The 27,127-nt window shown below is 45.0% G+C and overlaps 1 protein-coding gene across 1 annotated transcript; it reads left to right on the top strand.

The window, feature by feature from the left end:
• Nucleotides 1-15,978: 15,978 nt before the first annotated feature.
• LOC134944223 (octapeptide-repeat protein T2-like) lies at nt 15,979-16,377 on the top strand. Its single transcript, XM_063932809.1, has one exon. It carries the CDS (start codon nt 15,979-15,981, stop codon nt 16,375-16,377), a length of 399 nt encoding a protein of 132 aa, XP_063788879.1.
• Nucleotides 16,378-27,127: the final 10,750 nt, after the last annotated feature.

The raw sequence follows: 27,127 nt of genomic DNA, 5'->3' as shown, positions 1-27,127 counted from the left end.
GACACAGAGGTAGCCACAGCCGTGAACTACCGCACTGTACACTGGTTGATAAAGAGATAGTAGTATACTCGTAACAACTAGTATGACTGACTATGACGGTATAAAGAATGAAAAAAAAACCACGGTTAGGTGGTATATATTATAATACAATTATGGATGGACGGACTGCCTGCCGACTGCCGACACAGAGGTAGCCACAGCCGTGAACTACCGCACTGTACACTGGTTGATAAAGAGATAGTAGTATACTCGTAACAACTAGTATGACACTATGACGGTATAAAGAATGAAAAAAAAACCACGGTTAGGTGGTATATATTATAATACAATTATGGATGGACGGACTGCCTGCCGAGTGCCGACACAGAGGTAGCCACAGCCGTGAACTACCGCACTGTACACTGGTTGATAAAGAGATAGTAGTATACTCGTAACAACTAGTATGACACTATGACGGTATAAAGAATGAAAAAAAAACCACGGTTAGGTGGTATATATTATAATAATACAATTATGGATGGACGGACTGCCTGCCGACTGCCGACACAGAGGTAGCCACAGCCGTGAACTACCGCACTGTACACTGGTTGATAAAGAGATAGTAGTATACTCGTAACAACTAGTATGACTATGACGACGGTATAAAGAAAGAAAAAAAAATACCACGGTTAGGTGGTATATAATTATACAATTATGGATGGACGGACTGCCTGCCGAGTGCCGACTGCCGACACAGAGGTAGCCACAGCCGTGAACTACCGCACTGTACTGTGTCTGCTGCTAATATAGACTGGTTGATAAAGAGATAGTATACAACAATATACTACTATACTGGTGGTCAGGCACTGGTCACCACTAGTCACACTGGCAGTGGCACTCCTGCAGCAAAAGTGTGCACTGTTTAATTTTAAATTAATATAATATTATGTACTCCTGGCTCCTGCTATAACAACCTGCAGTGCTCCCCAGTCTCCCCCACAATTATTATAAGCTTTTATACATTGATGTGCAGCACACTGGGCTGAGCTGAGTGCACACAGACTGAGTCACACTGTGTGACTGCTGTGTATCGTTTTTTTCAGGCAGAGAACGGATATAGCAGAGAACGGATATATTAAATAAAAGTTAACTTAACAACAACTGCACTGGTCACTGTGGTAAACTCTGTCTGCACAATCTCTCTCTCTCTCTCTCTCTTCTAATCTATTCTAATGGAGAGGACGCCAGCCACGTCCTCTCCCTATCAATCTCAATGCACGTGTGAAAATGGCGGCGACGCGCGGCTCCTTATATAGAATCCGAGTCTCGCGAGAATCCGACAGCGTCATGATGACGTTCGGGCGCGCTCGGGTTAACCGAGCAAGGCGGGAAGATCCGAGTCGCTCGGACCCGTGAAAAAAAAAGTGAAGTTCGTGCGGGTTCGGATTCAAAGAAACCGAACCCGCTCATCTCTAGTTGTAAGCATATGTGGTTTTTGAATATAGCATTTGTTATGTAGTGTTTTACTACACTTTCCTTGTTTGTGGCAAACATCTATGTTGTAGTAAGCATAGGTGTTTTTGGTAAAGTAAGCAGGTGTGGTCATGTTGTTGTATTTTTAGATGTATATTATATCTGTACTTGCTGACGACAATATATGGCGGACTATTTTTAATATCAAATGTCAAAACACAGGTATGGTTTTGCTTTTCCTAATGGCTACATGGCTAATGTTGATTATCATGTTGTAATTGCTTTTTGAAAAATACATACCATAATGCAAAATATTTTTCAGTGTCAGAAACAAGAGTAGGCCATAGTAGCAGGACAAATGTTGCACAGGAGGATGCTGGTGCTACAAGTAAAGTATCCTTTCTGGGTTTTTTGTCCCAAAATATATTTATGAAAATACACTAATGTCTTACGTTTTTCCATAGTCCCATCCAGACCACACCTTAGTCCGCAAATGCGCACAGGACAACCAACATCCAGCTGCAAACACGTGGAGTTGAAAAGACCACGCCCAGATCTCCCGATGCCCACATCTGCATCTCCCCCTCACAGACGCATCTCTACTGCAGACTTGCCTACTCTCCCGGAATGGCCGGGAGGCTCCCGAAAATTGGGTGACCCTCCCGGCCCCCCGGAAGAGCAGGCAAGTCTCCCGATTACAGGGGTCCCCCCCTGCCCGGCCGCCCACTTAGCGAGTAAAGTGGGCGGTTCGGGCAGGCGATGCTGCGATTCTTGTTGAATCGCGTCATCATAGCCACGCCCCCTGCTGTATAATGCCGGTAATAGCGGCATTACACAGTGGGGGCGGGGCTTACACGGGACGATCCCGTAGTCACGCCCCCGGCCCGCCTACGCCGCGCCTCCGGTCCGCCCCCCTCTGAAATCACATCGCAGCCCGCCCCCCTGCCGAACCGACCTGGCTGCTCTCTCCCGGAGAGAACAGCCAAAAAGTCGGTAAGTATGCTCTACTGTGTCCTCCAGGCCACCATCAGATTTACTAGCACCTTCCCCAACACGCGACCCAGAATCCCCTCATCTGGCTGGTGAGTCCATAAAATAACACATCTGAACACTTACAAACACAGTGTACTTCTGATAATTATGTCAACGAAACAAACACACAGTAATGCAGCGTCAGTATAATTTTGTTGGCAAATAAAACAAACATTAATGTAAAGGCCTGAACACCTCCTCACTAAAACAACCAAACTACATGAGTGCACACTTGCGGTATACAGTAATTTAATCCTTACTAAAGTACACAACATAATCTGCTGGGCAAGCTTCAGCACATGAGTATCATTGCTTATTGGGCTTTAATCTTATTATTAAAATTTTCCTAGATTTATATGTCGCCACAAGGGATCCGCAGCGCCCATAACACAGTACATAATAAAATCAGCAAACCTTGAAAAGCACAGTTATACTACAGGACAAAATAGGACAGGTTTATAAAAGCCGGTGTTAGGTGCCATCAAAGGGAGTATGGAGTATAAGATAGTGTAAGTAAGAAAAGAAAAGGAACATGAGGAAAGAAGTCCCTGCTCCTGCGACCTTAAAAAAATAAAAAAAAACTCTGTTGGTCTACTATTCCATTCATGTTGTGTTTTCTGCCTCATCTTACTTCAACAGGATTTGTACATGATTGTTTTTTTTGTCTATTCCTGATTGTCAAAGGTTTTTAAATCAAGCAAAACCACGAAACTAAAACAAAATAGGATCTTCCGTTAAGCTAAATATTTGTTGTGGCTTTGTGTGTTTTTTTTTAGCAAAAAATTATCATAAATGCAATGCTATATGATAGAAGTATAACATATATGTTGCATATTAATACAATGTTGTATCATTATACCACACACAGATGATGACAGCATGCCCACGGACCAGCACACACTGCAAACTGATGCCACGTTTGTTCTGGATCTCCGCCCATTACAGACAACGCCACCTAGCACGGTACCTGTGGCCACGCCTCCACAACAAACAAGTCCGCAACCAATAATGAGCCCAAGTACACCACTGGCTCAAACTGAAGAGCAGACATTTTGGTCCAGCTGGGCAAACCACCAGAGGCTCAATTCAGAGTGTCTCCAAAGACAAAATCAGCTGCTGGCAAGTCTGCCATATTACATGCCACGCATAAGTAGAAATCTCAGCAGAGAACATTTGGAAACTAGACGTGTGGCGACTTGTCTGGAGCAAATGCGGCAGAAACCAGCACCATGATGACCATTTTACAGCGAATTATGGATGACCAAATGAGGCTACACCAAAACTACCAGCATCTCCTTGAAAGGAACAATAGCCTTACAGAAAGCCTGGGTAGAATTATAGACAATAACACGGCCTCCAATAATCAATTAAATGCTACACTCAGTAACCTAAGCCACAACATAAGTATTTTACACTTCCAACAAGTGAGCACTAGCTCAGGAACTACAACCCCAATAAATACCCCAGTGACCTCCCCAATAAGGAGGTCAAGCAGATCACGAGCTCATGTACCTGGCCCCGCCTCTGAAGGCTACACGTAAAAAATAAAGCCAGCCTCTGCAGATGGCAGATGCGTAAGTGGGGTTAACACTGTCTGTAGACGTTTGCAATGTACACACTTTACACTTTAATAAACATATTTGGGGTTTAAACATAAAAATGTTGTGGATAATCGTTATTTCTTCCATTTCTGAGGATGAGATGTTAATCATTGACTTATTGACCTTTTAAAGTATCACAATTATAGGTGTAATTTTTGGTGAGGGTGCAACACATGTAAACACGCTTTTCAAAAGCAGGTCTATTTTTTGGGCGTATTTTTTTACGAATTTATCTTTAACACGAACATAATGGACCTTTCACGGTGAAAAATACAAATATGAATTCTTGGTAAATAACTGAGTTGTATAAAATAACAGTCGTATTTGACCGATGGTGTATTAATTCGTACTTTTTTCTTTGACTACAAAAAAAATACGAATGCCCTCATCACTGCCGAGATTTGTGTTTAGTAAATTCCCGAGATGACACTTTGAAGAAAAAACACCATCTCGGTCAAAATCGGGAGCTTAGTAAATATACCCCCATGTTCCAGAAGTCCTACGCAATCGCCACAGACTCTGGCCAGATAAGGGGGCCTGATCGGAGCCTGCAGACAGACCCCCTCCTCTCTTAAAGCACCTCTGCTCCATGGATATTCAAAGAGAACTCTAACCTGTCTTGCCTGTAAATTTATTATCGTCAATGTAAAAAGTGCACAAGAAGATTAGAAAGTGTTATTAATAGGAAAGGTAATATTAATTGGAGTCAAATATGAACATAATTTAGTGCAAGAGAAACAAATGTACATAATATGCGAATATATATATATATATATATATATACATACATATATATATATATATATATATATATATATATATGCACACAATATCAAGCTAATAGAACAGTGATTTATATCTGTAGGTTGACCAACCTGACTGCACCTGATCCATGTCTGCCTCCAACAGTGACATCAATACCTGTTTTACCATCTATGCTTTTATTTCTGTATAGGAGGTTTGTTTGGATTATTATTATTATAAATACTTTTATTGCAATTATGTATAATACATTTTATGTTAAATACTTTTTATCTAACACAATTAGCAACAGGTCTTTATGTAACTTTCCTGTAGTAAGCAAAGATTCCCATTGATCTTTTTATCTGATTTGATGTTATTTGGCGTCTCATTTTCCTTCTTTTCTTTCCATTTGTCTCATAATGATTCTGAATATATTGTTCTCTTCTACTCATAAATATTTTCATTCTATGGGTCACATTATTCACGAGTTTCCCCGATTTCATTACATTTATTATATTATTCAGCTTTAGTCTGATTCCTTTATAGGCCATATATCAAATATTTATTCATGCTAAAATAAAATAATCGTGCATAGGAGACCACAAATAGGTTGAACTCGATGGACAATTGTCTTTTTTCAACCTTAGATACTATGCTACTATATTACTATGTTACTTATTACTTATATTTCTATTATTACTTTTCATATAATTCTCATAGGGGTTCATTTGTGAACTTGTATCTCTGCAACCCAATTCGGAACGGACTCTCGGCCTAATTCAGAGTTGTTCGCAGCAGCAAATTTGCTAGCTGTTGGGCAAAACCATGTGCACTGCAGGGGGGGCAGATATAACGTGCAGAGAGAGATTTGGGTGGGGTGTGTTCAAACTTAAATCTAAATTGCAGTGTAAAAATAAAGCAGACAGTATTTACCCTGCACAGAAACAAAAAAAAACACCCAAATCTAACTCTCTGCAAATGTTATATCTGCCACACTTGCAGTGCACATGGTTTTGCCCAGCTGCTAACAAATTTGCTGCTGCGATCAACTCTGAATTGCCCCCTATGAGTCCAGAAACATTAGACAGAGGTGGTGCACTACTCAGACATTAATTTTATCCTTAAAATCAGAAGATACCACTTTGTCAAAATGATCTGCAGCGCCTGTAGGTTTTTTAACTTTCCTCTCCCTTTTTAGTGCTGCACCATTAAAACCCTATCAGTGTTTATGCTTAACTTTAAGTGACCCTGACAGGCTGTCTGACATAGAGTTTGGTGCCACTCAGAAAGATCGTTCCCTTCCAACTAGCAACAACCTTTACCAGGGAAAATCTCCCCTTTCCTAATCGGTGCAATAGGGAACAGTGGCCAGTCAGGGTGCAGGACTAGAGAAGCAGAGGTGGGGACCGAGACATAAATAGAAACAACCAGCGAGAGCAAGAGTACACAGATGGGGAGAATATCTGTGGAGCAGTAGCCATCTTGTAGCGGCCAGGAGTAAAATGTGGACCAGCACGGAAGCGGATGCCTAGTGGCCAGGGAGATGGAAATATCAGGAGATGTCTGGGGGTCGGCAGCTGTTGCTCCGGCCCAGGGAGTTTCTGCAGCGAGAGGATCCTGGTGGAGAGGCCCGCTGCTGAGGAAACCCCCATATTATTGGCTTCAGGGCCTAATTCAAACCTGATCGCAGCAGCAAATTTGTTCTTTAATGGGCAAAACCATGTGCAGTGCAGGGGGGGGGGCAGATATAACATGTGTAGAGAGAGTTAGACTTGGGTGGGGTGTGTTCAAACTGAAATCTAAATTGCAGTGTAAAAATAAAGCACCCAGTATTTACCCTGCACAGAAACAATATAACCCACCCAAATCTAACTCTCTGCACATGTTATATCTGCCCCCCCCCCCCTGCAGTGCTCATGGTTTTGCCCATTAGAGAACAAATTTGCTGCTGCAAACAGGTCTGAATTAGGCCCTTAGGAACCCACCAGTACTACTAGAAAATGCAGGCACTAAAGAAGACAACCCAGATCCACTGAAGACCCTACCTTAAGAGAGCCTGGCTGAAGAGGAGGGTGATAGCCACTCAGGGAGAACCAGAAGAGGAACCCAGGTTCGGATAGAGCATAGTCCAGTGGAAGATTGTCGCCTAGAAGGCTTCCTACCTGACCAAAGAATTGGTGCCAAGTATACAGCTAGAGCGGTGAAAGCAGCAAGAGGGAAACATCACTGAAGGACTCTAGGAAGGACCTTGGGCTGAGAGACCCCAAGAAGACATCTGCATCAAAGGGCAGATTGTCTGAACGAAACCACTGTAAAGAAAGGAGTGGCTCTGCATTAGAGAGACTACATCTACTCTTGCCAAAAGAACATTGGAGGGGTCTACAGCCATAGTGGGAAGCTCAGGGCAGCAACCGTGGAGGGTATGAAAAATTGCTCCTTACTTATTTGCCAAGTACTGTAGTTGGTGGCTCTGTGTAGAGGAGAACTATCCTCCCCCACAAAGCGAGGGCCCCTGGGAAGCTGTGAAACTGGGCAGGGACATAGTTAATGAAGCCTATTGTGCGGACTGTTTAGACATAAGGTGCGGTCATAGCAGTCAGCGGGGCATCTCCCCCCCCCCCTCCTTATTCAATTTAGGGGGTTTAAGTATAGTTGATTTACTCCACAGAGTCATTGGTTGAAAATGGAAACATATTGTGACAAAATTGGTCGTTAAGGAAGGCCTAGAGACTATTCAGGTTATCTCCATATTGCCTAATTGCAATGCCCACTTTTGTAGTATGGCACGCTGCTGCTAGTGTAATATGGCACTGCTAGTGGGGCAGATGTACTTAAAACTGGGTTAAAGGGGGTGGCAGGGGGTAAGTACCCCCAGGCCCCCCTGTCTTCAGGGAGCCCATGGCTAGAGCTAAGAAGGAAGGTGCGTGCATCGTATAGTCTTGTTGTGGTGGAACGGCGGGGGTGGGGTGGGGGACACTCAGCAGGCACAGCCACGGGGTAGTTGCTGACAAGGGGGGAGGGCCCCTCTGAATTAAGTGCACTGGTCCCCCAAAGGCTTAATCTGGCCCAACATGTACTATGCCTTGGAGAGTGATAAAGGTAGAGTACTAGCCAATTAGCTACTGTCATTTTTCAAACACAGACTGTAACATGGCAGCTAGGAGATGATTGGTTGGTACTTTATCCCTCCCCACTTTATTACTCTCCAAGGCTTAGTACATCTCCTATCTTGTATATATCATACACTTTGCAGCATTCCATAACATTTTTGGGGGCATTACTTATTTGCAACACATTTTTAACAATAAATTATCTTGTGCCTCACACATGTCAATTTTAATTAATTAATCAATCAATGATTCTTGTATTTTTGGCCTTTTTCACACTGCAGAACAGACTACGGGGGTAATTCAGAGTTGATCGCAGCAGCAAATTTGTTAGCAGTTGGGCAAAACCATGGGGGTAATTCCATGTTGATCGCAGCAGGAATTTTGTTAGCAGTTGGGCAAAACCATGTGCACTGCAGGGGAGGCAGATATAACATGTGCAGAAAGAGTTAGATTTGGGTGGGTTATTTTATTTCTGTGCAGGGTAAATACTGGCTGCTTTATTTTTACACTGTAAATTAGATTGCAGATTGAACACACCACACCCAAATCTAACTCTCTCTGCACATGTTAAATCTGCTTCCCCTGCAGTGCACATGGTTTTGCCCAACTGCTAAAAAATTTCCTGCTGTGATCAACTTGGAATTACCCCCACGGTTTTGCCCAACTGCTAACAAAATTCCTGCTGTGATCAACTTGGAATTACCCCCCATGTGCACTGCAGGTGTGGCAGACATAACATTTGCAGAGAGAGTTAGATTTGGGTGGGTTATATTGTTTCTGTGCAGGGTAAATACTGGTTGCTTTATTTTTACATTTAGATTTCAGTTTGAACATACCCCACTCAAATCTAACTCTCTCTACACGTTATATCTGCCCCTTCTGCAGTGCACATGGGGGGTCATTCCGAGTTGTTCGCTCGCTAGCAGATTTTAGCAGCATTGCACACGCTAGGCTGCCGCCCTCTGGGAGTGTATCTTAGCTTAGCAGAATTGCGAACGAAAGATTAGCAGATTTGCGAATAGAAAATTCTTAGCAGTTTCTGAGTAGCTCGAGACTTACTCCTACACTGCGATCAGCTCAGCCCGTTTCGTTCCTGGTTTGACATTACAAACACGCCCTGTGTTCGGCCAGCCACTCCCCCGTTTCTCCAGACACTCCTGCGTTTTATCCAGGCACGCCTGCGTTTTTCCGCACACTCCCAGAAAACGGTCAGTTTCCGCCCAGAAACACACACTTCCTGTCAATCACACTCCGATCACTTCAACGATGGAAATTCTTTGGTCGGACGTGAGTAAATCTACTAAGTTTTGAGCTAAAATACTTAGTGCATGCGCACTGCGTACCATGCACATGCGCATTTTCGCCTTTATCGTCCGTTGCGAAAATCGGCAACGAGCGAACAACTCGGAATGACCCCCATGGTTTTGCCCATCTGCTAACAAAGTTGCTGCTACGATCAGGTCTGAATTAGGCCCAACATCTCTTGTTCTACGCCTCACATGTTAATTTTCATTAATCAAACAATCGATGAATCTTGTATTTTTTTGGCCTTTTCTCTCCTGACTTGCTGCAAAATAGAAGGTTGATAAAGTCCATGCCTCATTTAAAAAAAAATAATACTGTATATAATTATTCAATCCATCAATCTTTTATCTGCCTTCCACTATAAACAAAAATTTGAAGTTTCTTACTGGGCGCAATACAAAGCAGCCAAACCGTAGATCTAAGTGATACACCAATCACTTCACACAATACAAGCAATGGAAATTCGATCAAACAGAAACAGCGCTAAGTATAGAAAAATATCTACTCCCCTGTTCAAATGAGTTTCTTGTTATCTTCACAGGTGAGGATTCAATTAACATGAAAAGGAAAAGACAAAACACGAAAAAATAGTGTAATACTGTTACAATATTTCACAATGTTTCAACACTTATTATTGAATTCCTGGAGTTTTACCACCACCACTCTTATATATATTTGTTATCGGGGTTACCCTCTATGTGAAACACTCACACTTGAGTGCTGATTAAATGAGCTAAAGATATTATAGTCCTATGATGATGTTCCACAATATTCTGGAGTTTCTTTGACACCTTTCTGGAGTTATCCCACCACCTGTGTATAACTGTTCTTGGGGTTACCCCCCTTATACAGAGCACTCACAAAAAGGGATTGTATTACAAGCCTTTTATAGTATCTCTTTTTTTAATCGAATCCACCATACAGGAAAAATGTGTCGGGGTTCCCCCTTCTACATCCAACTCACTGTGGTTCTCTTGGCTTGTTTGCATATAGTAAACACCTCAGGCGTCTTCCTCATTAATTCCACATCAACTTCGTTATTTATGGAGGGCAATCACCACCAGGTAGTATAAAAATAAGTTTTATTCCACAGAATTGGAAATATTCTCCAAAGCACACGAGATATTCAATAAAAACACATAAAATTAACATAAAAAGGTGACCGTTTTTTGTCCGATTAGGGGAGACTTATTTCCCTTGATGTTATATGGATCCCAAAAATTGGGGGAAAAAGTCTCACCGCTTTTCCAGACAGGTGCACCATGGAAAGAAGAAGTCGACCGACGGGTTTCGATCCTATGGAGGATCTTTTTCAAGGTATATCTTGAAAAAAAAACGGTCACCTTTTTATGTTAATTTTATGTGTTTTTATTGAATATCTCGTGTGCTTTGGAGAATATTTCCAATTCTGTGGAATAAAACTTGTTATTTTTATACTACCTGGTGGTGATTGCCCTCCATAAATAACAAAGTTGATGTGGAATTAATGAGGAAGACGCCTGAGGTGTTTACTATATGCAAACAAGCCAAGAGTACCACAGTGAGTTGGATGTAGAGGGGGGAACCCCGACACATTTTTCCTGTATGGTGGATTCGATTAAAAAAAGAGATACTATAAAAGGCTTGTAATACAATCCCTTTTTGTGAGTGCTCTGTATAAGGGGGTAACCCCAAGAACAGTTATACACAGGTGGTGGGATAACTCCAGAAAGGTGTCAAAGAAACTCCAGAATATTGTGGAACATCATCATAGGACTATAATATCTTTAGCTCATTTAATCAGCACTCAAGTGTGAGTGTTTCACATAGGGGGTAACCCCGATAACAAATATATATGAGTGGTGGTGGTAAAACTCCAGGAATTCAATAATAAGTGTTGAAACATTGTGAAATATTGTAACAGTATTACACTATTTTTTCGTGTTTTGTCTTTTCCTTTTCATGTTAATTGAATCCTCACCTGTGAAGATAACAAGAAACTCATTTGAACAGGGGAGTAGATATTTTTCTATACTTAGCGCTGTTTCTGTTTGATCGAATTTCCATTGCTTGCCTTCCACTATAGACTATACCTCAATTTCCCTGTACTTTCCTCAGGTCTCTGAGCTAGTTCCTTATTAATGAAAATATACTTTCTATGGGGTCATATAGTTGATAAAATTTCCATCCTGTGTGCCACTGCAGTGCCCCTCTGTTTCCCAGATGTGCCATGTTTGAAGTTGAACTGCCGAGTGTTTGTGCGGCCTACTGGGGATCGGTATGAAATACCTACAATCAAAATCCCGACGGTTGAAATCCCGACAGCAATTGACCGACGGTCAAAATCCCGACATGAGTTTTTCATTGTTTTTTGGTGTGTATGTTGACATAGGTCGACATGGACACCATATAAGTGTACCGCGTCCCCCGCGCATGGCTCGCAGCGCTCGGCACACTATTATATTCTCTCTCCAGGTTCACTGGGATGGTAAAGTATGAACAAGTCGGTTTCAATGAAAAAATCATGAAAAACGCATGTCGTCATTTTGACCTGTCGACATTTTACATGTCAGAATTTTGACCTTGTCGGTATTTTAAACGTCGGTATTTTGTCCATGTCGGGATTTTGACCTTGTCGGGATTTTGACCGTCGGTTAATTGCTGTCGGGATTTCGACCGTCTGGATTTTGATTGTCGGTAAATTCACTGCATCCCACCTACTGATCTCGCTTAGCTTATTTAGCCAGCTAGCTCAATGCAACCTTTAGGACTGAACTGGATCAAAGCCTGGGTTGGACTGGCCCACAGAGGTACAGAGGAAACCACCGGTGGGCCCTACTGCCTTGGGGGCCCACCCCCTCCTCTAGGGATCAGGTTCCAGACTGTGCTGTTACAAATCTAGTGCATTATCTTGCATACACTACAGGATTTACTGTATATATTTATCTAGAGGACCAACTCTTGCAAAATGGTTAGGCAAACCAATGTGGTGGCTGGGCACACCCCCTTTAGAGACTGGCCACACCCCTAAACATGGGCCCCTACCACTGCATTCCCCCGGTGGGCCCTACATGCCCCAGTCCGACACTGATCAAAGCAATATTGTGAGCTGTGAAGTGGTCAAAATTGGCTGGAATGAATGCTATTAAGGTTATTAATACTATAGGAACAAAAAGTCCCAAATGATTTGAATTAAGCTGTTTTTGAATAAAATACTGATCCAAAACCAAACCAAGTGAGGGTGGTTTTGGAAAACCAAAACACAAAGTTAATACAGATCCAAAACCAAAGCATGGGGTCGGCACATATATCTAATTAACATTCCTTTCACCTCAAGTTGAGGGCTGTCAGCCCCCCACTAAACTAACTGTTTTCCCATCAAAGTTGTCTTGACCCCATAGTAAAAAGGAGCTGGCCAGCTCTGAAAGCAGGTAAATAGATAATATTTAAAGTGATAGTGCCATGGTTTACTCTTGTGCTGTGTAATTGTTGCTGCTGTATCCATGCAGGGTAAATTTCTTAGAATAAATTGAATATCATAGAATGTGTTGCACTATGTTATGTCAATAAATTGAGGGCCTTTGTGTGTTGTTATTGTTGTGGTAGTGAGCATAGGGGCAGATGTATTAAGCCTGATGAAGAGATAAAGAAGTGATAAAGCTGTGATAAGTGCAAGGTGATAACTTACCAGCCAGTCAGCTCCTGTCATTTTTCAAATCTGCAATGATTGGCTGGTGCGTTATCACCTTGCACTTATCACTGGTTTATCACTTCTTTATCCATTCTCCAAGTTAATACATCTACCCCATAGTTTGTGATACGTTTTAAGTCAAGATTAGGTCTGCACAGCTGTACTGTCGGGTGGTAGTCATGTGACCGCCGGTCGGCTGACCGACAGTCACATGACCTCCTCCGTGAGCCCCTCCCCGCCGGGATCCCGGCGTCGGTATGCTACCGGGATCCCGGCGTCGGTAAGGTGACCGGCGGTCAGGAGACCGCCGGTCACCCGTACTACACCCGTACTGTCATGTTCTTATCTGTGGTAGAGTGAGTAGACAATGAACAAGAGTAGCCACAGTGAGAACCTCTGTGTTTGCCTTTTTTCTGTCTTTCTTCATTCTGAGCAGACAGTGGGCCTTGCACTTACGTCCAAGGTTAAGTCTTCAAACATAGTTGAAACTCGAGGATTGAGGCCAAAAGTGCCTGGGATGATTACTCACTAAACCTGAAATCCCTATTTCTAGTTGGGTGGATCGGTAAGGTGTGGCGGTCAACTCTGAGGTAGGACAGCGCTCACATATTGTCCTTTCTGCTAGACCTTTTCAATAGTGTCAATTCCAGCATGCGCACCAGGACCCAAAAAACGGGACTGTCCCATGAAAATCGGGACAGTTGGGAGGTATGACTATGACCCCAGCACCAATGTCTGCCCAAAGTCTCACTGGCTGCTGCTTCCTGACCCTGTGTACTTTACTCATATTTGCCTACTCTCCCGGAATGGCTGGGAGGCCCCTGAAAATCGGGTGGCCCTTCCGGCCTCCCGGAAAAACAGGCAAGTCTCCTGATTTTAAAAGTCCCCCCCAGCCTGGCTGCCCACTTAGTCGATGCAGTCGGGCAGTCGATGACGTGATTCTCACTGAATCGCGTCATTATAGCCACACACCCTGCAGTATAATGCCAGTCATATCAGCATTAGAGTGGGGGCACGGCTACAATGATGCAATCACAGTAACCACTCCCCCATTCCACCTCCGCACTGCCCCCTCCATGCATCATAACCCCGCCTTCCTGCTGAACCGGCCTGGCTGCTCTCTCCCATAGAGGGCAGCCAGTATGTAGGCAAGTATGGCTTTACTCAACTAGTATTCCTTGTCTATCTCAGATTCCCAATTTTCTTTAACTACAATATGTCATACTAATCAATGTGCATGGACTGACTTAGTAATGAAACGCAACATATATAATGGCAAAAGAAAAATATATAGCAGTTTCTACCACACTCTACATCTATGTCAATGTAATCTTGAATTACATAAATTAAATTTCTTATTTTTACAAGAACCATCAATCTCTGAGACATCTCTTAGGAAAATGTTATCGGATAATGTCCTTCTGATGGTCTGTTGTTACAGCTAGAGGGTTTGGTAAACAGCTTGGTCACAGAAGAATGGCGCTCTTAGCATTGCGTATTCTGTCATTTTCCACAATTAACCAATCAGATCGCCTGGATTCATGGAGAGAAAGCATCTGTTGTATAATTCCATTAGCAATTTCTTGCTCCCTAATCTTGTTATCCCAAAGCAGGAGTTAGCTTTTCGCTGCTTAATTTCTACATTAAGGACAATTCAGACTAAATCTGTCTTCTGTGGTGTTCTATGATTAAAAAAAAAAACACATTGTGAATGAAGCAACAGGAGAATTATTTCTTGTGATTGTGAAGAGAACACACTCTTCTTATGAAGGTGAATACTAGACAATTCATAGTCCTGAAACACAGAAAGTGTAATGTGACAGCAACAGATTTGCTTATGGGTATGTACTATGGTGACCATTCAGGTTTGTAAGCAAACCAAAATTGTAAGCAATTGGGCAAAACCATGATGTGCTGCAGGCAGGGCAGATGTAACATGTTTAGAGAGATTTAGATTGGGGGGGGGGGGGTTATATTGTTTCTATGCAGGGTAAATACTGGCTGTTTTATTTTTACACTGCAATTGAGATTTCAGTTTGAACACACCCCACCCAAATCTACTCTCTGGGCCTAATTCAGACCTGATTGCGCAGCAAAATTGTTCTCTAATGGGCAAAATCATCAGTGGCGTGCGGTGAGGTCAGTGGCTGGTGAGGCACTGCAGCCATAATGTTCGCCGAGTCCCGTTGGTGACCGCTACTGCCGCCGAGCAGATGCCTGCTACCACCCCCAAGCTGATGCCAGTTACTGCCGACGTCCCTGAGGCAGCAGCTTGTGCAGGTGAGGGATCTTTTCAGATCCCTCCCCGCTGTCTCCCATCATTTCACAGCTCTACAGGACAGAGGAGACAGGGACAGAATAGAGGATATAGTAGACAGGAGTGACAGGGACAGGACAGAGGTAACAGCACCAGGACAGTGGGGACAGGGACAGGACAGAGGTAATAGCACCAGAATAGTGGGGACAGGGACGGGACAGCGAGGACAGGACAGAGGTGATAGTGCCAGAACAGAGGTGACAGTAGATAGGAGTGACAGGGAAAGTACAAAGGTGATAGCGCCAGTACAGAGGAGACAGGGACAGGACAGTGGGGACAGGACAGAGGTCATAGGACCAGAACAGGGGAGACAGGACAGAACAGAGGAGTCAGGAGACAGTAGTGACAGGGACATGATTGAGATATATAGAGAAAATGTGGAGCGATAAAGCGGTGTGTAATCATTTGAAGGTGGAATACCCTTTTTAAATATTTTAGCTAATTCAGAATGTCCACTACTAATTATGTCTGTCCTCCACACAATACTTACTTGTGAAAGACAGACAGAAGATGACAGAGGACGGCAGAAAAAGAGACACAGAGGAAAGAGACACACAGAAGAAAAAGACAGACAGGCAAACAGACAGATGATGTGAGATGATGGTGGAAAGAGACAGACAAGCAGATAGAGGATGTGAGAGGGCAGAGGAAAGAGACAGACTGGCAGACAGATGATGTGAGAGGATAGCAGAAATAAAGACACAAAGGAAAGAGACAGACAGGCAGAAAGACAGTGGATGTGAGAAGATGGTGGGAAGAAAGAGGCAGACAGAGGGTGTGAGAGGAAAATGGGAAGAGAGAGAGATTAAAGAGACAGATCAGCAGTCAGAGAATGTGAGAGGATGGCAGAAAAAGAGAGACACAGAGAAAAGAGACAGACAGGCAGACAGTGGATGTGAGAGGATGGTGGGAAAAGAGACACAGAGGAAAGAGACAGATCAGCAGGCAGAGGATGTGAGAGGACAGAGAAAAGAGACAGACAGGGGATGTGAAAGGATAGTGAAAGAGACAGAAAAGGAAAGAGACAGACAGGCAGAGGATGTGAGAGGATGGTGGAAAGAGACAGAGGAAGAGACAGACAGGCAGACAGTGGATGTGAGAGGATTGTCGGAAGTCAGACACAGAAGAAAGAGACAGGCAGAATGAAGAGGCAGGTGGCAGAGAGTAACATAAAGATAGATGGACAGGAACTAGACAAACAGAAGGGACAGTCAGACAGAAGAACGATACAGAGGGAGGAAATCGCATATCAGCCCCTCTCCCCTGATGCCATTACCTTGCTATGTATCAGCCTGCTCCTCACTGACACACCTCTACACCTGCCACATGGGAGCTATTGCATAGTCAGGAAGGATCAGGAAGTGGAACAGCATCCTGCTCTGCAGAGGAATGGGGGTGAGGTACTGTAACGCTGCTGCACAGTGGAAGGGGAGGAGCCCTGTCGTGTAGAGGAAGGAGACACAGTGTCTCACGTCATAGGGGTGAGGGTAGAGGCTGCAATTGGCCTCACATACCCTATATTTATAATCTAAAAACCATGGGGACAGATTCATGTGCATCTGCCCAACCTTCCCCTGTATGGGTGTCTCCTACCCGGCTTCTGTGTTACTGCATACCTCCCAACATGACCCTCTCCAGGAGTGACAAAATGCTCTGCTCCTGGACTTCTCTCTTAATTTATGATTGCCATCACCTGTAATGAAACACCTCTCATATTCATTAACCTGTTCAACACAGGTGACTTTAGTCTTAGATTAAGAGAAAAGTCCAGAAGCAGAGCATTGTGTCCCTCCTGGAGTGGGTCATGTTGGGAGGTATGTTACTGGCTGCTACAACTGGAGTCCCATGGGAGAGCTGTGCTACAGGGGATGCACAGCAGCCCTCCTGCAGCCATTTTACTGCAGCCTTTACTAAAGAAGGACCAGTGACCACTACCCGATCAGAGCACCGATCGCGGTAGCAGCCATCTGGCCCTGCACACAGTGTGAACTGGCCCAGCAGAAGGGGAACATGGGACTGACCTGAGGGGGGACTTGCTCGGTGCCCAATGTCACAGGCACCTAGTGCTGCAGGTCATCTTGGATCTGCCATTGTTATCGGGATGCAGGCACCCTCCGTGCCCAAAGCCTCGTAGCAATTCCACGTCCAGGAGTAATGATAGGGCCGGCCTTGCCCACTGCCCAATCACCGCTTCCTCAGTGACAGGGACGTGCTGTCATATGTGCTGAAAGCCGCCCCTGTAAAAGCGGCACTTCTATTAGAATATGTGTCATAACTATATCTTTCTTGTATCATTTGAATAATTAATGACAGGGGAGGCACTGCCTCGCCTGACTGCACGTCCCTGAGTTCTATGTGCATAAAACATGATACGATGTGCATACGATTATGAGGGATAATATGGGTTGCACGTATGATCAGATGGTGCAACATTCGACCCACGGGACCACGCATTTCATCATAATCGTACCCAAATAATGCACAATGTGCACACGATGCAGTGATCAAGGCACAGAAATTGTGCATTCATACAGAAAATCGTCCTAGTGTATGGCCACCTTAAGGCACTGGAAAAAGTGTGGAGGACAGGAGGGCACCACTTTCTACTGCTGAGATAAAGGAGAAAGAAGACAAGGGGCTATTTACTAAGATTTGTGTTTCTGCCGATTTGGTGGGAGTTTGATCTCAAATTTTTCGGACGTATTTTTCTGCAACTTTTTGTAATCATTTTCGGGAATTTACTAAGCTGCCGAGTTTTCGTTTTTTGTATTTTCCGATGCCGATGCTTTTCGTATTGTCGGGCAGTGTTTTACGGGAGTGATGAGTAAAGCACTACCGGACATAACACAATGAAGCCCGGCCGGATCAGTGAGATCCGTGCAGGGCTTCATCGTGGTGCTCCCTGATTGGCTGCTGGGATCTCCAGTGACAGGAGTCACGGTGGGTCCCGGCATTCGGGGAGAGGGGTTCCATGTGTAAACATGGAACCACTTTAGTGGCGTGGACCGGGATTTTGATTTTTTATTCTTTGCAAGGCCATTACTTCAGGCAAGAAGAGGACAGAACATCACTGGATAATAGGTGAGTATATTGGAATTTTGGTTTTACAGGTACACGATTGGATGCTACTGGAGAAGGGGACGTGATTGGGCAGTGTGGGATATAGGTAAGTATGTATAAGTGTGTAAGTGTGTTTAAATAAATTTGTACTGTCACGGTGTGTGTGTGTCTTGTTTTTATTTGGGTATTTCTTTTGTTGTAAAACTACAGGTCCCAGCGGGCCCGGGACTTATAGTTCTTAAACAAAAGACAATATTCTTTTTTTTTTACACACAAAAAGGCTATCAGTCCGGCACCCACCACCCAGGGGTGCTGGGGACAGCCTCGGGCTTCACCCCTGGCCCTTGGGTGCCTGGAGGGGGGGAACCCTTGATTTAAGGGTCCCCACTCCTCCAGGGTACCCCGGCCAGGGGTGACTAGTTGGGGAGGTAATGCCACGGCCGCAGTGACCAGTATGTGTCCCCCGGCTGTGGCATTATCTTCTCGGCTAGTGGAGCCCGGTGCTGGTTTTAAAAATATGGGGGACCCCTACATCTTTTGTTCCCCGTATTTTTGGAACCAGGGCTTGCCCAAGAGCCCGGTGCTGGTTGTCTAAATACTGGGGAACCCCTTTAAACTTTTCCCCGGTATTTAAACAACCAGGATTGGCAAAACGAGCCCGAGGCTGGTTATACTTAGGAGGGGGGACCCCACGCAATTTATTTTTTACATATTTAACTATTTCTGACCCTTTTCCACAGATAAACATGCACGGATCTCACTGATCCATGCATGACTATCTGAACACGCCGGCAAAAAGCAGGTCTATTGAAAGCTCCTTTTTTTTACGAATTCTATGCTTTACCGGCAGTGTTTTGCTATTGGGGGTCATTCCGAGTTGATCACTCGCTAGCTAGTTTTAGCAATCATGCAAACGCTATGCCGCCGCCCACTGGGGAAGGTATTTTAGCTTAGCAGAAGTGCGAACGCATGTGCAGCCGAACTCTGCAAAAACAGTTTGTGCAGTTTCAGAGTAGCTCTGAACCTACTCAGCGCTTTCGATCACTTCAGCCTCTTCGTGTCCTGATTTGACGTCATACACCTGCCCAGCGAACATCCAGCCACGCCTGCATTTTTTCAGGCACGCCTGCATTTTTGCAAAAACTCCCTGAAAACAGTCAGTAGACACCCAGATACGCCCCCTTCCTGTTAATCTTCTTGCGGCCGTCAGTGCGACTGAAAACTTTGCTACAACCTGTGCACAACCACAACGGGCTTTGTACCCGTACGATGCGCGTGCACATTGCGGAGCATACGCATGCGCAGAAATGCAGATTTTTAGCCTGATCGCTGCGCTGCGAACAATGGCAGTTAGCGATCAACTCAGAATGACCCCCATTGTCGGCAGTGATTGAGAATACAAATTGTTAGTTAATTACAGAGTTGTATAAAATAACAGCCGTGTTTGACCGATGGTCTATCCATTCATATTTGTGAACTCTGCCGGGAAAAACAATACGAATAGCGCCAACACTGCCGAGATTTGTGTTTAGTAAATTCCCGTGATCACACTTAGACAAAAACGAATGAAATCAGGACTTTAGTAAATATACCCCAAGGTTGGCATTTCAGAGTGGAGTGCATGGAGAAGGTATGACAGATGGACTCAACTTTAGAGGTAAAGACTTTGCACCTTGGCAAATCCATGTTGCATTTGCAGATGGGGCAAATGTAAAATGTGCAGAGAGATTTAGATTTGGGAGGGCCTGTCCAAGCTCAAATCTAAATTTAGTTTAAAAATACAGCTGACCAGCATTTGTGGGCTACATGAAAAAGCAGCCACTATTTTCCCTGTATGCAAAAATATAATAATTAGTTGCACCCCTCACATTGCAACATGGGCCCTCATTCCGAGTTGTTCGCTCGCAAGGCGATTTTAGCAGAGTTACACACGCTAAGCCGCCGCCTACTGGGAGTGAATCTTAGCTTCTTAAAATTGCGAACGATGTATTCGCAATATTGCGATTACAAACTACTTAGCAGTTTCAGAGTAGCTTCAGACTTACTCGGCATCTGCGATCAGTTCAGTGCTTGTCGTTCCTGGTTTGACGTCATAAACACACCCAGCGTTCGCCCAGACACTCCTCCGTTACTCCAGCCACTCCCGCGTTTTTTCCGGAAACGGTAGCGTTTTTATCCACACGCCCATAAAACGCTGTGTTTCCGCCCAGTAACACCCATTTCCTGTCAATCACACTACGATCGCCGGAGCGAAGAAAAAGCCGTGAGTAAAAAAACTATCTTCATAGCAAAATTACTTGGCGCAGTCGCAGTGCGGACATTGCGCATGCGCACTAAGCTGAAAAACGCTGCGATGCGAAGAAAATTACCGAGCGAACGACTCGGAATGAGGGCCCATGGTTTGTTCAGGTGCAAAGTTTTATTTTTTTATTTATTTTTTTGCTTTGCTTCCCTATATCTGAAAAGAAGACCAAACAGGAATGAGCTTGCAAAGGAACAACATCGGTCTGTAGGGATTTATGTTAGAAACTCCAATTAGTGTTTATATGTATATATAATTGCTAGAAGTTTGATGATAGCTACAAAGTCTATAAGCTACTGGCCTCTGCCTGAAAGCATCAAAAACACTATTTATTCTGAATTTCAGCACCCTTTTTCATAATTATTATATTTTTAAATCGAATACTTTCATTGTTCATAATTAACTGTTTTTGCTACTTATACAAAAACATTTTTATCTTTTCTTTTCTACCTTTTTTAAGCTTAATAGCTATTCTAATTATTTTGCTCTCCTTACTTGTCTCATGTTCACATTAGTATGAATAACTAGGAAATGTCAAAAATAATACTTATTGCTACCAAAAAAAAATGCCCCTGAAGACTGCAAAATAGATAGCTATGGAGAAAAAGCTAAAATGGAGACAAACTAAAAGGGCCAATTGATTAAAAGGGAAAATCTACAACAGAAAAGATGATTAAAAAACAGAACAGAATGCTGTGATAAGAAACCAAAAAATGGGAAAGGGCATTATAGAAAAAGTACAAAAAAGAAATAAATTAGGCTGCTATGTAAAAATGATAAATAATTGGACAGGATATTATGGAAAAATGTCAAGAATAGAAAGGCTGCAATGGAAAAATGCAAAAAATGGACAGGTCTCTACAGCAAAGATGGGATAGAATCCTAGTGACAAAAAGCTATTGAACAAAGCAAAACAAAAAGCATAATGTACAGTATAAGCAAGGTTTAGTATAATTGTAAGACAGTCAAAAAGTTGTTAACATTACCATAGGAGCATATCTGCAGTCGGTATCTGGACTCCAGGTCGACACCAAATAGGTTGACACACCTTAGGTCGACACCAATTGGTCAACACACCTTAGGTCGACACCTGCAATAGGTCGACATGAACAAGGTCATCATGGAAAAAGGTCAACATGAGTTTTTCAATTTTTTTTTTTCATTTTTTTAACTTTTTCATACTTTACGATCCACCTGGACTACAATTGGGAACAGTAACCTTGCCCGAAGCATGGTGAACGAAGCGAGCCATGCGAGGGAACAAGGTGCACTAATTGGGGTTCCCTGTCACTCTACGAAGAAAACAACACCAATAAAACATAAAAAACTCACGTCGACCTTTTTCCATGTCAACCTTTTGTCCATGTCGACCTATTTCATGTGTTGACCTATGGTGTGCCAACCAACCGGTGTCGAACTAAGGTGTGTCGACCTTTTTGGTGTCGACCTGGAGTTCCATACCCCCTGCAGTCTGGGTCGTCTGCAGACATGTCTCCTCTTCAGCGACTATGCATGAAGAGGCAGCAACAGTGTAGGAGATGTAGGTCCAATGTTCTGAACTTGAACCTAGTCATTCTACCCCTAACCATACCTCCCAACTGTCGCAATTTTCACGGGACAATCCCATTTACTTGGGACTGTCCCGCTGTCCTACCTGTGAGCCACAGTGTCCTGCGGTGGGGGGGGCAGTTTGGAGGCATGCACACAGCGTCTATTCAATTGAGACAGCGACTGGGGGCATGCCAGCAGCTCACAGAATGCTGGGAATGCCCCTTAGTGACGGAAAATGAGTGCGTGGCTCGGTGTCGTGACACTGCAGTGAAACCACGCCCCCTTTCCTATAGGCCACGCCCCCTTTTCAGCCACTCGCGCCAGGAGTCCCACATTAAAAATGTTAAATGTTGGGAGGTATGCCCTTAACTTGGAGTCTATGGGTGTAATTCAGACCTGATCGCTCGCTAGCATTTTTTGCTGCGCTGCAATCAGATCAGAACTTTGCATGCATATGCACAGCAATGCACAGGCGCGTCGCACAGGTACAAAGCGGTTTGTTGTTCTGCGATGGGTTTGTGCGAAGAATCTAATTGCACGGGCAATCGCAAGGTGATTGACAGGAAGAAGGCGTTTGTGGGTGCCAACTGACCGTTTTCTGGGAGTGGTTGGAAAAACACAGGCATTCCCAAGCGTTTGCAGGGCGGGTGTCTGACGTCAATTCCGGTCCCGGACAGGCTGAAGTGATCGCAGTGGCTGAGTAAGTCCTGGGCTACTCAGAAACTGCACAAAATCTTTTTGTACCGCTCAGCTGCACATGCGATCGCACACTTGCACAGCTAAAATACACTCCCCAGTTGGCGCCGACTATGTGAACGCAGCAGTGCAAAAAAACCCTAGCGAGCGATCAGGTCTGAATTACCCCCTATGTACTAACTGGAGATAAAGGGACCAAACAGAAATGGCAGAGAAAATCACTCTACATATCGTTTCTTGATATACAGTAAAGGAATTTCTCTGTATTTTGTCTGCTAGCATAAAGTGCAGGCTAGAATATACAGAAAGCATCTAGTGATGGAGGCAAAGGCCTATTAAGAGAGGAGAGAGGAGGGGGCCCATGTGCCGTCTCTGTCCTGGCCCCCTCCTCTCTACCAGGCAGCGGCAGTGAAAATGACTCTGAGCACTAGGTAGTGCGCAGGTCTCTGGGAAAATGGTGCAGCAGCCATTTTTCCAGAAATTTTCCCTACTATACATGCGCAAAATGCTGGGAGACCTAGTGCTCAGAGACACTGCCGCTGCTACTGGACTCTGGAGTTGTAAGTATTGAAAAAATGGATGCAGGGTGTGTGGTGTGGGCCCCTCTGGACCCAGAGGCCCATGTGCACCGCACACACTGCACCCATTATACTGTAGATTCCAAGGAGGTGCAGTCAGGGGAGGCAGAGCCTCACCTGTCATGCTCCCTGTCTTACTGTACAGTTTTAACTATAAAAATGATTGGAATAACACAAAGAAGATACTTATAACTTCTAAGCATAATCTTTGTATTATTGCAGCATTTTATAGATAAAACTGGCAGATTTGCAGGGCTCCAGGAATTGCAGGGGGAGACAGAGATGAGGCAGCCAGAGCTGAGCCTCATCTCACACACACAGTCAGAGCCTGCCTGTACAGTGGGGTGGGGCTACACAACAGCCAATCATGCTGCTTAGAAAAGAGAAATGTGAGGCATGCCTCAGTGTGGGGGCGTACTTGTGCTCTGATGGGCAGCTCATGTTGGTTATGTGACTAATCCAGGAAGTGTAGGAAGACAGACATCGGAGCTGGGTTGGTTCTAAATCCGAGTGGGGTAAGGGACCTTTGACGTCGCCAGGGGGCGAAGCCACGTCACCAGGGGGAGGATCCACGGCCGAACAGGGCACCCAAAAAATACCTTCGTGGGTTTGCTTCACTCGCCACACTTCGGGCTTGGTGGCTTGCTCCGCTTTGCTTGCCACCGGGTTACTAAAGGTAGTAGTTGGTGGTGTGGCTAGTAGAAGAACTATCCCGCTGGCCTAGCTCCTTCCCCTGGTGACGTAGCTCCTCACCCTGACATCATAGGTCCCTTAGGCCACTTGGATCTAGCATCTACCATCGGAGCTTAGCAGCGTGACGGGGAGGAGGGAGATGGGGATCTGAAGTGCCAGCAGCAGCCACCCGTGCACAGTGACTGGGGTGAGTAGCAGTGTGTGTGACTGGGGTGTGTGTGCGTCATCTGTAGCGAGTGTGGGGACAGGATTATATGTGTGTGTGCGTGTGTCATCTGGAGTGAGTGTGGGGATAGGACTGTGTGTGTGTGTGTGTGATCTGTAGACAGGAGTGTGTGTGTGTCATCTGTAGTGAGTGTGGGGACAGGATTGTGTGTGTGTGTCATCTGTAGTGAGTGTGGGGATAGGACTGTGTGTGTGTGTGTGTGTGTGTGTGTGTGTGTGTGTGTGTGTGTGTGTGTGTGATCTGTAGTGAGTGTGGGGATAGGACTGTGTGTGTGTGTGTGTGTGTGTGTGTGTGTGTGTGTGTGTGTGTGTGTAGGGGCACTGACAGCTTTGTTGGGCCCCAGTAATGAGTGGGGGCATGTCCAATGAAGGGGCGTGGCTAGAGCACTATTGAAAATCGAAAAAACCCTGTCAAGCGACCGCAAAGCAGGTGTGTGCCACGCAGTGGGGGAGCCGGCGTCAGAACTGATGGGTGGCAGCGCAAGAGAGGGCGCAATCTCTCCCCTTCCTTTCATCACGGGAGAGAGGACTAACCACCGCTGAGCTGCCTGTCACCCCAGCACACGCCAGCATCTGCCGGGCTGGGAGAGAGACTGCAGTAGCGGCGGCCAGTCCTCTCTCCCCACCCGACAAGCACCTATCAGCAACAAGGAAGGGGGAGGGCAGCGGAACCAATGGGCCTGAGCCAGGTAGAGAGTACCCTCCACCTCCTCTTGGTACCACTGTGTGTGTGTGTGTGTGTGTGTGTGTGTGTGTGTGTGTGTGTGTGGCATCTGTAGTGAGTGTGGGGACAGGTCTGTGTGTGTGTGTGTGTGTGTTTCACAGACTTCCAGCACCCAGACCGGCCCCCATGTGTGCCTCCCCAGCCTCTGACCTCACCGCATGTCACTGATAGAACGTATCGTTCGATGGACTGTTCGATCAGCGTCACTTGAGTGTATGCTCTTTGTGAGGCATACGATGGATCGAGAGACGATTCATCATATAGGTGCGCACGATGGGTTGTAAGATCATATGCATATTGTATGCACATCGCGTGCCAAAAAAAGACCAAATCGTGTGTCCAGGACTGCCAGGGAGCTCCCAGGGAGTTCAAAGGAAATCATGAGATGTCTCGCATCAGATGCAGGTCGTCCTAATGTTGTGACCACGCCCCCTCACAACACATGACATTGACCACGCCCATTTTTTGGCACTCAGTACCACTAAGAAAATATTTCTACTTGCACCACTGTTAATGACGCATCTCTCCCTTTACCTCAGCTCTTTACTCTCCTCCAACTCCCTCCTAGACACAAGCCAATCTTGCTTTCAGTTTCTTAATTCATCCAACTAACATCACCAAGATTACAGATTACTTACTCACAGCCAAATTCTACTCACCCATCCAGCTGGTGCCTCTCATAGTTCTGTCTTTTGCCCTTCTCTTCTTCCTCTGTAGCTATTCTCCTTGTAAGCTTCTCAGCTCCATCACCATTAAAAGGTCACCTGTATTCTGATGATTCTAAAATGTACCTCCTCTCTGCCTTTTCCCCCTCTTTCCTCTCCTGTGTCACCTGATGTCACAGGTCTCTAAAACAAAGATATTACAGTATTTGTCTGCCTATAAAGTCCCCTCTTGCTCTACATAGGCAATATTTGACTTTCCTTTGTCCCCCAAGTCTGTTGTTTGGGGTTCATCAATAACACCGCACTTTCTTTGTCCCTTCACATTCAGACCCTCTCTCAATCCTGACATTTTAACTTCCGCAATATTTCCAATATTGCTATATTTGATCATGCCTCTTTGTTACCCTAAAAGCCACTATAACTCTCACCTATGCCCTTATAACCTCTCACCTCCATTTCTGTAACCCAATACTCTCCAGGCTGCCGAACCTCAACCTTGCTCTTTTAAGGGCGGGATGTACTAATAGACATCGCCGCCCATCACCGCCCAATGTCACAATGCTAATCACATACAGGTTGAGTATCCCATATCCAAATATTCCAAAATATGGAATATTCCGAAATACTGACTTTTTTGAGTGAGAGTGAGATAGTGAAACCTTTGTTTCTCTGACGTCCTAGTGGATGCTGGGACTCCGTAAGGACCATGGGGAATAGCGGCTCCGCAGGAGACAGGGCACAAGAATAAAAGCTTTAGGATCAGGTGGTGTGCACTGGCTCCTCCCCCTATGACCCTCCTCGAAGCCTCAGTTAGATTTTTGTGCCCGAACGAGAAGGGTGCAGGCTAGGTGGCTCTCCTGAGCTGCTTAGAATAAAAGTTTAATTTAGGTTTTTTATTTTCAGTGAGTCCTGCTGGCAACAGGCTCACTGCATCGTGGGACTAAGGGGAGAAGAAGCGAACTCACCTGCGTGCAGAGTGGATTGGGCTTCTTAGGCTACTGGACATTAGCTCCAGAGGGATGATCACAGGTACAGCCTGGATGGGTCACCGGAGCCGCGCCGCCGTCCCCCTTACAGAGCCAGAAGAGACGAAGAGGTCCGGTGAAATCGGCGGCAGAAGACAATCCTGTCTTCAGACTAAGGTAGCGCACAGCACCGCAGCTGTGCGCCATTGCTCTCAGCACACTTCACACTCCGGTCACTGAGGGTGCAGGGCGCTTGGGGGGGAGCGCCCTGAGACGCAATATAAATGATATACCTTAGGTGGCAAAAGAATACATCACATATAGCTCCTGGGCTATATGGATGTATTTTAACCCCTGCCATTTTTACACAAAAAAGCGGGAGATAAGGACGTCGTGAAGGGGCGGAGCCTATCTCCTCAGCACACAAGCGCCATTTT

Source organism: Pseudophryne corroboree, chromosome 7 (genome assembly GCF_028390025.1).
Source record: "Pseudophryne corroboree isolate aPseCor3 chromosome 7, aPseCor3.hap2, whole genome shotgun sequence".
Taxonomy (NCBI): Eukaryota; Metazoa; Chordata; class Amphibia; order Anura; family Myobatrachidae; genus Pseudophryne; species Pseudophryne corroboree.
This window is presented reverse-complemented; position numbering and strand designations above follow the sequence as displayed.

What these genes read in the sequence shown, in the direction of transcription:
- LOC134944223 (XM_063932809.1), top strand. Translation starts at nt 15,979, where the DNA reads ATGGTGGGAAGAAAGAGGCAGACAGAGGGTGTGAGAGGAAAATGGGAA.